Raw genomic sequence first — 10936 nt, 5'->3', positions numbered from 1 at the left:
TGGGGTTGAAGTCCTGCCAACTTTAGGGGTTTTCAATTCAAACAAAAACATCCAAAATAAGTTATAGATTCATTTACATGTAAATTGTTTTTTTCGCCTCAACACTTGGGGGCGCTCTTTTATAACAGTCCCAGAATAAGTCGAAAGTGAAATAAGCCTGTGTAGAAAATGGAGGGTGTTTTGTGCAATGTCATTCATGACCATATAACCATTAAACCAGTTCCAGGTTCCATGGTGTGAATTTACACCCGTTGAAATATTGACGAGGCACCTGAAACATTTGAAACATTTATTGAAGTTGCTTATCTCATCAAAAAAAGTCACATGAAAAATCATATGAAAACAGCATCAACACGGATGTCACAGGATTATTGTTCACAGTATACAAAAACAGAGTCTGGCTTGATAATCCTTCTGACACAAAGGACTGTGACAGGAAACATTGCATGTTTAACTCTGATAAATTAAACACATGGTCCGGCTTAAGGTCTCCAGTATTTAAGGCATTATCGCGTTGGCAGGTATGTCTGCGATTGTTTAATGAATTAAATCCAACATTTAACCTTAAGAGAATAAAATTCTTTGCTGTGTTACTTTATTCTTAGTTGAAATTATTTACATTTTTACCTGACAGAGAATGCAGTGCACAAAAAGGCACAGGATGAGAATAGTAAGAAAACTGCAAGAGCATTTAAAGCCCCAGATATAAATTAAAATTAAAATCTTGTATAACGTGCAACACACTGAAATACAACAAACCTGAGAATCTGCCTCAGCTTTTAAACTGAGTGAAAAACGTTCAATGAAGATCATTTCATTTTAGAGCTGTAAGTTTGTCATTGTTACAAAGACAATGTACAGACCAAATTCAAAATCTCATTAGAAATCAACCACATTGAAATGGAGTAATATGAGCCCATACTAAATAAATCTGTCTTCTTCTTAATCACATTGTTGCAAATACATTTCAATTCCAAAAAGAACAAATCAATTCACACACAACCCAATAAAATAAACTGTAATAAAATTGTAAACCCCAAAAAACAAACAAAAAACAAAACCCCCAAAAAACTATACATTACATTTTAGGTACGTACAAAATTGATAGCATCCATAGCTGGGATCGTCAATGCAATCATCCCTCTCAGCAACATACTGAAAACCAGTGCAACTGTCCACATTCTCTATTTTCATTGTATCATATTATCTGTGCTGTAGCTGGTCAGCGCCAGGCACCTGCAGCTCACACACACACACACTTACGTACACAAATCTTTATTCCGCTGTATGCTGTACAAGAGGTGAGAGGTCAAGCTGATGTCACTTTGCACCCGTGGGTCCAGAAAGTGCGTCCGACAAACTTTCCACCGCCAGCTGGGATAGATATTTCTGTGGAAGAGAGAAAAGTAAAAATCTACAGACCATAATACGTTGAAATATTTATAACATGAGATATATAACAAAAACAGTAAATAAAACATATTAAAAGTGTTATACATATACATTTCAAAAAGATTTCAACAAATACAATTGTGAAGTGATGAATTAAAGTTCAATTTGTGCATTGCTTTATGCATAAGATTCGATATCAACAATTACCAGCTTCGTCCAAATAACAGCATTAGTCTGAAAAACAACCCACGTCTACCAACCAGTGTCTGAATGTTGCTATTTTTTGCATCACATGTTGAGAAAAAGTAGCTGATTTGTACAAAATAAAGCATGAAATCATTTTTGATTTCAAAACTATTACCAGAGGCTTTGTAAAATGTTAAATAAGACAAATACCACTAACATAATAAATATTTAACAAAGTATCACTTCTTTTTTTTAAATCTGAAAGAAATCCACAAAGGTTAATTATAGATTAATTATATTGAACGTTGAGGTTCAGCTATACATGTAAAGCAGTAAATAAGGCCGTAAGAGTCACTAAAGGAAAAACTGTAAAACAACAGGACAGATACAGACGTGGCAGCTTTGACCGACAGAACAACTGGTAAAAACTAAAACTGTTTTCTTCTTGGAATGTAATCCATCAAATGTGAGGGAATCACTGCTCCTCTGCTTTGCCTCAGCTGTGCTGTCAGGGAAGAGAAATGCAGGACGGACGCTGCTGAACGCCTGATGTTCAGAAACCTAATACAGTCACAGGAACGGACGGATTCCATACAGTGTTCGCCCATATGACTGTTTTTCGTTTTGGATAAATCTGTCTTTTTTTTTATGTTTTACTGCACTTTGAGATGCATTTTATATATAAAGGTGATATATAAATAAATATTACTGCTGTTATTATTACTGCTATATAAAATGTCTGGGGGGAGGAACAAGATGATTTTTAGATGAAATTTACAGTAATTATAACTGATGACGTTTATTATCAAAATTAATATCATACAAATTAAACTCAAAATATTCTGAAAATTGAGTCGCCAACAATCAAACTAGTTATTTTCACAATATTGCTCATTTTTCCGGCTTTAAATAATAACAGTTGAGTGTATGAGAGTATAGAGTGTTTCAATAAAAAAATAATATTGAGAACAGAATAATTTCTTCTCAAATATATTGGTTATTATTCTTTACTTCAGAAGCTGAGGTAAATTAGCCGATGCGTTGGATTTTAAACAGAAAACTAAACAGAAATAACCTCATCAAATAATATATGAACTATTTTCAGAGCCGTTATAAAAAATGTCTCAGCCAAAATAAACATATACACCTGAACACCGTTTGTACGATGCTAAACTAAACATCTCCAGTAAGCTATTACAAATTTATTTCAAATTAAATTGATATCAAATTAAAATGCAGAAACAGACAGAAATTTGAGATTAGATTTGACATTTCGATCTACACATATATATTAGAGTAAGTATTTGCGTAATGCAAACACTGTATTTAATCAAAATAAGTCAAATTAATCCCAAAAATAGGACAAAAGAGACTGAAAGAAAGACCTGCAGGTGTTGAACGTACTGAGTCTGAAACACACATAACTCATCGACCCACAAACAGGTGGTGTAATCTTTTAAATCTTGCTACCAGAACACACTGACTGTTGTGACCAGCGGAGCTTTCAGTACAGACCAGTGCACAGACTGATGGATTTGAACTTTGACACTAAATTCGCTGGTTTAAAAGCAGTGACATCAAATACACACAGAGCGCGTATCCATTCTTCAGACACAGCATTACTGAGGGTTGGTTCATTTTTGCTCATATTACTCTGAGAGGAAGGACTGAAGTCGAGGTTAGTGCTGTATCCCTGTGCAGTGTGTACCTGGAGGTTCCTGTAGTGCACGGTGCTGCGGCAGTGGCTCGTCTTTGCATTCTCCTCACTGGTATAGAACAATCCACACAGTTTGCAGTAGAAGCCTGTTCTTGGTACAATGAACTCCACTCCTGTGGGACAGCGAAAACAACGGTTAGAACTTATTTCAAGAAATCAGATGAGGATTCTCACGAATGGTCTGTCCAACAAATAATACACCGGCCAATATTGGAATCTTTGACTTTGACATTTTTTGTTTAAACCAAATCAAAGTTTGTATAGCAAAAGCAAGTATTTACCACTGGTCAGATGAATAATGTAACCTCTCTACACAAACACAGCATTGGGTCAATATCACTGATTTGGTTCTTCTCTTCTCTTCTCTTCTCGGATCATATCTTTTCTTATTCTAATGTATCTTTTCGTATCTTATCTTATCATATATGGTTTCTTATCGTATTGTACGACAATCTTAAGTGATAATAAAAATCGACAGCAACCAGATGACCCTTCAGTGTTTTATGTATCTCAGCAACAGTGTCGATTGGACGCAGTTCAATCCGGACACACACACTCACTCTTGGGACATGATACAACAGAAATAGCCGCACAGCTCATGGCACACACAGCTCTGGAGTCTGTGCTGTGGTCTATTGTTGCCACACTGCATCAGAGCTTATGTAAGTCTCTGTGCAGCCGGCCCAGCACGGACATGCCATGTGTCATTCCAGCACCAATGATAATATATACTCGTCCCTCTGGGGTTCATTTCACAACCTGCTCACAGAAGTAGGTCAACAAGTGGCCAAGCAATGTCAAAGTCAATTAGAGTGCTAATGCAGCAGGTTGTCAGTGCACCCATTAATGGTGCTCATGATAACACTGGACTAAGACCACAGCCTCAAGACTCCATGAACTTCCTGGTCCTTGATTAAATATAGAGCGGTTCGCTGAAACGAATCCAGCAAAAGAGACATGATTCAATTTTTAATATTATTCCTCCTGCAATTATCTGTTTCATGTAAGATGATATTAGCTGACAAAATTAGAACCATCGTAACTGTGCTTTACCATCCTTACAGATATAAAATCATTCATCATGTATGATTTGATCTTTTCTCTCACTCATTCATCATGCTAATAAAATGTGTTAGACTGACCTAGAGGGATGCTGTGTTCACTGACAGCTTTGTCTTGCTCAGGAGTCGGTGAACAGGCCTCGACCTCTGTGAAAGACACATCAATCATAATTATAACCTTCAAAATTGCACAAACTTTTACCTGACAATATAATATCTGGAGCAAAATTACAAGGACACAATAAAAAGAGGCAGAAAAAACATTGTCATTAATTTGCAATAGTTATCCATGTAAGTGGTGTATACACAATGTTATATAGCTCTATCAAAAGCTAGTGTCTATAGGGCTGTAGAGTTTAAGGCTGCACACAAAACAAACATCCTCAGTTATCAGAGAAGATGACTTAACTCAACAGATAAAGAAAAAGGAATCCTATTTTACAAAGTAGAGTTCAAGTGGAATTCCCCTCAATAGAGCCACCAGTGGTGTGTCAACACGTCTGGAGCAAAGATATGTTTTATCAGCATCGACGTCGACCTCAGTTTGTGTGTCTCTCTCCTCAGAGCCTGCTGTCTGTCATAGGCACAGCCCCCGAGAAGGAGCAGAGAGACAGGGGCTGAACAGACTGTCTGCAGCTTGACTGACGTCACGTTGTGATGTCACAAACATCGTCCATTCACTGAAACGCTATGAGCGAGGTCAAGTGATGCAAGGGAAGTGTGCAGGACATTTGACTTCTTTAAAGTCAGCATGCAAGAGGAAAAACATGGATTTGGAGCCATTAGCTCCTGAGACAGTGTGAACCGCTTCATTTGGCATAATAGAAGTTTGAGACAAACACTGATGGACATAAAAAAAAAAACACTTTCTGAAAGATGTTTGTGCAATGGACCATCCTGAGAGGAAACCAATATATATTATATGAGTATTTAACTTGTCATATGGACAGTACCTTTTTTCAGAATGCCATTCTCGAGTTGTGCCACGTTGGTGATTGTTTCCATCACCTGTTCTACTTCCTGAGTCTTGCTGTCCTCTAGTACTGTAACATGATTTTCCATTGGCTCTTCTAAAGGCTCACTGTTGGTTACTTTATCCTCTGAATGTGTCTCCTCCGCTGCGACCTTCAACTCCTCTCTGGGGAAGTCACTCAGGTTAGTGACCGACAGTTCAGCAGCCACTTGACTGAGTTTCTCTTCTTCAGGAGCGACTTCAGCTAAAACACTCTCTAGTTTCTCAGTAACAGGTGTGTCTGCTTGGTCTCCAGCATCAACGCAAGACTTTTCCTGGTTGGACTTGTTCGTCTCCTGCACCTCCAAGGAAGTGGTAGGTGCTGGCTGTGACATGTACTGCATTACTGCATCTTCCTGCACTGTCTCTTTGGGGCAGGATGCATATTCTTCCAACTCAGGAAGGTCTGGTTCAATAATGGAATCGTCTTCTCCTCCCACTTCATCAACAGTGACCAGTTCCTCCATGTTCTTAGGATACCAACACTCCTCATCAGTGTCAGCTCCATTTTCCCACTCCTTCTTCTGGGAAAATGAACCAAGAAAAGAGCCGTTAAGAAGGTTAAGAGATCTTATCTGTGAGGTTAAATAAAGATGTGAAGGTTTGAATGTGTTGTACAGATCTAACCGCTCACTCACAGTGTCTTTGTCTTTACTAGATTCCACAGCAGCCTCTTTTGGTTTACTGCTTTGCTGAGGTGAAACAGATTTTTCTTTCAGCTGACGATCCTGATAGAAGAATTGACTTAGTTATTAGAAGAGTGTGTCACATTAGGCAGTGTCACATATATAATTTATTTACAAAAGGTACTCACAGGGTTTTCCGTAGTATTTTCTCTCTCGTGTTTTTCTGCAGTGTGTCTCCTACTTGTCTTTTTGCTGTGGCTCCTGCCGGGGGAGCTATGCCTCTTTTCTTGCTCCTCGCTTATCTCAAACTCAGAATGCCTCGACCTGCTGTGGTAGTCAGCACAATCCCTCCTCTTTGACTTTGTGTCGTGCCTTTGGTACGGAGCTCTGGTCGGCTTGTCAGACTTGTATATCGGTTCTTTCATGTAGAAGTCGTCTTCCATGTTCCTGTAAGAGTTGAAGGACCCGCCTTGAGGGCTGCCTCGTGGGTGCCAGTCTCTGTTTCCCCGCATCCCTTCACCTCCTCCGCCACCTCCTCCTCGCTCATCTGCAGATCTGGAGCTCATTTGATCCATGGGTTTCTGGTAGGCCTTCCGACGGTCTGCTGTGCGTCCATTAGACCTATCGTCATCTACGCTTCCCCCATTCCTCCATGGGTCATCCCTTTCCCTTTCGTCCTCACCCCTCCTTATGTGTGATGACCATTCCCAAGAGCCCCGGCTGGGCCCAAGGCCATTGCTGCTTCTCTCCGGACCCCTGACTGCTCCCCCCTGAGGGCTGGGGGCTGAGCTGCAAGATGTAAAACTGGGGCTGTGGGACTGAGGACTCAGAGAGCGGCTGATCGGGCTGCGGGAGCGTGGTCTCTCTGGCATGTACCTGCAGGAAGATAAAAGGTAGATTACATAGTGGAATTGGAAATCCCACTGATTCAACACAAGTAGTGACTTGTGTCATTTTCACATTAATGATTTTAAGAATGCAGCTACAGAAAAAATAAATAATTTGAGACCAAAAGGTGAATAGAAGTTTGCCTTACTGCTCAAGCTCTTGAATCTCATCCCTTTCCCTCTGAGAGGTGATATCATGGATGATCGTCTGAACATCTTTACCTGGTTTCTAAACAGAAAACAACCATTAAGTTATCAGCTAAAACAGCGCCACTAAAACAATAACCTGCTGTTCCTGTTGAGCCTTACCTTGAGCTGAAGCTCCTTGTACCTCTTTGACATTCGTATGAGAAGTTTCTGATCATTAATCGAAGCTGGGGTAAGTTGGTAGTACTGAACCATGGCCTGAGCTGCTTCAATATACGCCATCTCCAGAAATGCCTGATGGAAGAACAGTTATTTGCTGTAAAAAAAATAATCCCCTCCTGACACGTATATGGTCTTTCTTGCAATGCACACAACATATGGATGAAAAACCACAGGGTATCACATCCCCAATAACTAGACCCTGTAACCTATACTATAATTTGAGTGGGAATGCCTTAAACGTGATAGGGCTGGTTTTAATGGTGTAGTTCAGTGCTGCTGAATGGACCACAGAGCCTGACTGGTAGTAAAACCGCCAACAAGTTATGACAAAGTACATGATACCTCATAACAGTCACAGCTGAAAAAGTTGTAGATAGTCGTTAAAATACATGTTGATAATTCATACGTTCTATCCAAGGGAAAATATTCACAGGATCACATAACATCAGGATGAATATTATGTCTTGATGTAATCGAATTGATCCTTAGAAACTAAACTGTCTAAGTTTTTTACAGCTAACATGATTTAAACCTGCTGTAACTTATTTTATTTGGTTACTAGGAGGCAGCAGAAACAAGTCGTGAAGAGCTTTGACATTAAACAGCTGTAGCAAAAATGTTAGCAAATCTCCCCAGTAATCTGGCTCTAACAACAAGTGACTTGTTTTGACATTTGATATAAATATCGTAGCTATAGTTAAATCGTCAATTTATAAATGCATGTTTATGGGTCGGATTTTAAATTCTGCCATTGCTTGTCAAAAGCATCTGACTTCTTTTGGAAAGCCTGGCAAGCTTCCTGGCCATCTGTTGATTATGCGTGTGTCCAAAGGAAGGAGATGGTGGTGACCTTTGTCCTTACATTTAGCCTATTTGAATGCTTGGTGTATCATCTGAGTGCCAAACACCTCACATGTACTGTAAAATATTTATAATGTGCAAACAAGGGGGAACATTTCAAAATGTCTCTAGAATGTATTGACAAACATCAATGTTATTTTAGAATAGTGGACTAGATGGTGAATATCCCTTGTCCGTTTGAGGGTCTTTTATTGTACCTGATGGGTGGAGCGCATCAGGATGTAGTTGGTGACTTTGCCAAATGGTATCCCGAGGTTGATGACATCATTCTCTGTGCAGCTGCCTTCAGGGAGGTTGCAGATGTGGACGACTCGCCCTACGGTGTCTTTTCTGGGTGGAAATGGCTGCAAGAAAATAAGTAGAAACTTTGAGTTACCATGAATATTGCAGGATTTATAACATGTATATATTTATAAACACATAAAACAGCTCTGTACAATCACTACAACTGTTATCCAAGAAGAAATCTAGTTGAAGTGGGGACCTACCACAGGGTCACCTTTTCTCTTTGTACATGGGTAAAGATATACCATGTAACTACAAAAGCTTTGGAGTTATTGACACAACTGTAATTATGTAAACATAGGTGTACAGACAACAACAAATATAATACCAACAATGTCTACATGATCTTTTGACAATCAGTTTAGCACATCAGAGTGAAACACCCTGCAGGCACAGGAAACTAGTCTGTCTAACATCAGTGTAACACTATCAGACAGGATGCCATGTCACTTTCCCTCCTTGATACAACCCACATCATTGCATCTATTAATATTCCTCTGGCTGAGTTGCACCAGTGATAATGAAAGTTTTCTTGTTGGAATTAGAGACTTGTCAGATGACTGGCCCCAGACGTTACACACATTTGAGACAAGTCCTCCCGGGCTGCCATGTACAGAGACCTGCTGCATTGCTCAATAATCCATCTTTCTCCCCCCTTTTTTACTCTAAAGACAAATTAATACACAGGTCAAATTTAAGATAATCTGTTGTTCTAACTTGAAAATACAAGTGTATTATAACACAAATATATATGTACAGAGAAAAATGTTGGTGAAGTTTACATGCAGGCACCAAAAATCTTGAAATACAAGACGAAAAACATCTCAGTATTTCACTATAGGGCAGGCAACAGATAATAAATGCCTACATAAGAATTGTTCCTCTTATCTTAATGCCAGGGACACAATGGCAACTCCAACACTAAATATAAAACATCTTAATTCCTGCAGAATGAGTCAACCACCTGTGAAAATCGATCTGGTCAGCGATAATAAAGGATGCATTCCCTGACAGCACTTTTATTGTGATGATGAGCTAAATTAGCAACTTCTAATGCTTTCATCTTTCCCATTAGCCTCCCGGAAACTTTGCCTACAGCATGAACCACCCTTAAAAACACACCATCTGACTATCTGCTCTATATTCATTATCGAATTAGCGGCTGCGCAAACTATCTGATACCTTGTGTTTCTCGGACATCACTGCAGAGAGTGGTTGTAAATTCAGCTCATTATATCATGGAGTCTGATTTCTGCTGCCATTATGCTGCAGCTGCACTTTCCCAGAGCCCCTCCTCCTCTTCCTGCTCCTCGGGCTGACAGACCTGACGGACAGTCCCATGTGCAGAGCAGACTGTGGCTCCTAATTCCACCTTGGAACCAGCAGCCAGGGGCTTTGTTTTTACAGAGAATTTGTTCAGGGAAAACCCAACACTAACTAACACTTCACACTGGGTCCAACAGCCATGGATTGTTACATGTAGAAAGGGCAGGAGGAGGCTTTAATATGCACGTTGAAACATAATCAGAGGGACCAGTATCAGCATTCAAAGAGTACATGAAGCACTGATTACAAATAATCTATAAACAGCAGCTGATTCTTTGTCACAAAATCCCAATTTATAATTTGAAACGAAATGGTAAAGTGAATAATGAATGGAGTGAATGTTCTTGAGACTTTAACGAATCAGATTTGCTGTTTTTTTCAACAGTTATCTCTTTTGGCAAGAGCCAATTACATTGCTCATGTAAATAAAGAGACCTGGATGAGCCAGATTCCCGGCTATGCCACAACCTAATGGTTTCTGAGTTGACGTTAACAGATTTAGATGCAACCGTGATAATTCTACTAACATCTCTGTGTTAAGGTCAACACAGGTCGGCCTCAATAAACAGATCCAGGAATAGGCTGTTTATGCCCATGGAATATTAGAAAGAACAACCGTCTTGTTCGCTGCTCGCTGTGTTCACTAATGTCTGAGCTATAAAATGTTGTCGGTGCCTGAAAGCCCCGGCACTGATATCGCTGCATGGTTGGCTCAGGCTTTCAACAGTAGCTGTTTCTAGTGTCTGCAGAGCAGGAGTGCAGAGTTATGCTATGTCACGGTGTAATCAGTGTGTGGAGTCATGACACACACGGCCAGTGCCTCCATATGAATGGTCAGATTGGATTTCCAATATGAGCAAAAACTTGGATTTAATGGACATTTTCAGATGATAGAATTAGTCCAATAATGAAAAAACTACAGGAGAAAATACACGTCAGAAAGGCCCTAATTTTAATTTATATAGAAGCAAACTTCCTTGGTCTAATCCAAATTAACATCAGAAAATATTTGAATTAAACAAGGAATTAAATGACTCCAATATATCTTATATAATTAAATCTATCTGTGTTTCTCATTAATGTAGCTTTATCACTAAATTGTACTTTTTAATTTTCATTCTTATATTCATTTACACCTTAAGACCACAGCCTGCAGTCGACATGGTAAAGTAATGACTTTACCAGCCAGAGTGTGTTCGACCATATGCGTTACT

At 39.4% G+C, this 10936-nt stretch overlaps 1 protein-coding gene across 1 annotated transcript in view; it reads right to left on the bottom strand.

Annotated features, from left to right (window-relative positions):
• Nucleotides 1-275: 275 nt before the first annotated feature.
• Nucleotides 276-10936, bottom strand: part of rbm20 (RNA binding motif protein 20) — a 43585-nt gene continuing 32924 nt past the window's right edge. The window contains exons 6-14 of the mRNA XM_062386932.1: nt 8309-8455; nt 7191-7322; nt 7031-7110; nt 6183-6870; nt 6007-6096; nt 5310-5892; nt 4438-4503; nt 3287-3408; nt 276-1389 (exon numbers count right to left, since the gene is read on the bottom strand). Of these exons, the coding sequence (XP_062242916.1) occupies nt 1321-1389; nt 3287-3408; nt 4438-4503; nt 5310-5892; nt 6007-6096; nt 6183-6870; nt 7031-7110; nt 7191-7322; nt 8309-8455 (1977 nt within the window). The 3' untranslated portion in view covers nt 276-1320. The remainder of the gene's footprint in view (nt 1390-3286; nt 3409-4437; nt 4504-5309; nt 5893-6006; nt 6097-6182; nt 6871-7030; nt 7111-7190; nt 7323-8308; nt 8456-10936) is intronic.

The sequence above is a fragment of the Platichthys flesus genome, chromosome 5 (genome assembly GCF_949316205.1).
Source record: "Platichthys flesus chromosome 5, fPlaFle2.1, whole genome shotgun sequence".
NCBI classification, from domain to species: domain Eukaryota; kingdom Metazoa; phylum Chordata; class Actinopteri; order Pleuronectiformes; family Pleuronectidae; genus Platichthys; species Platichthys flesus.
Note: the sequence above shows the minus strand (reverse complement) of the source record. Positions and strands in the feature narration are given on the sequence as shown.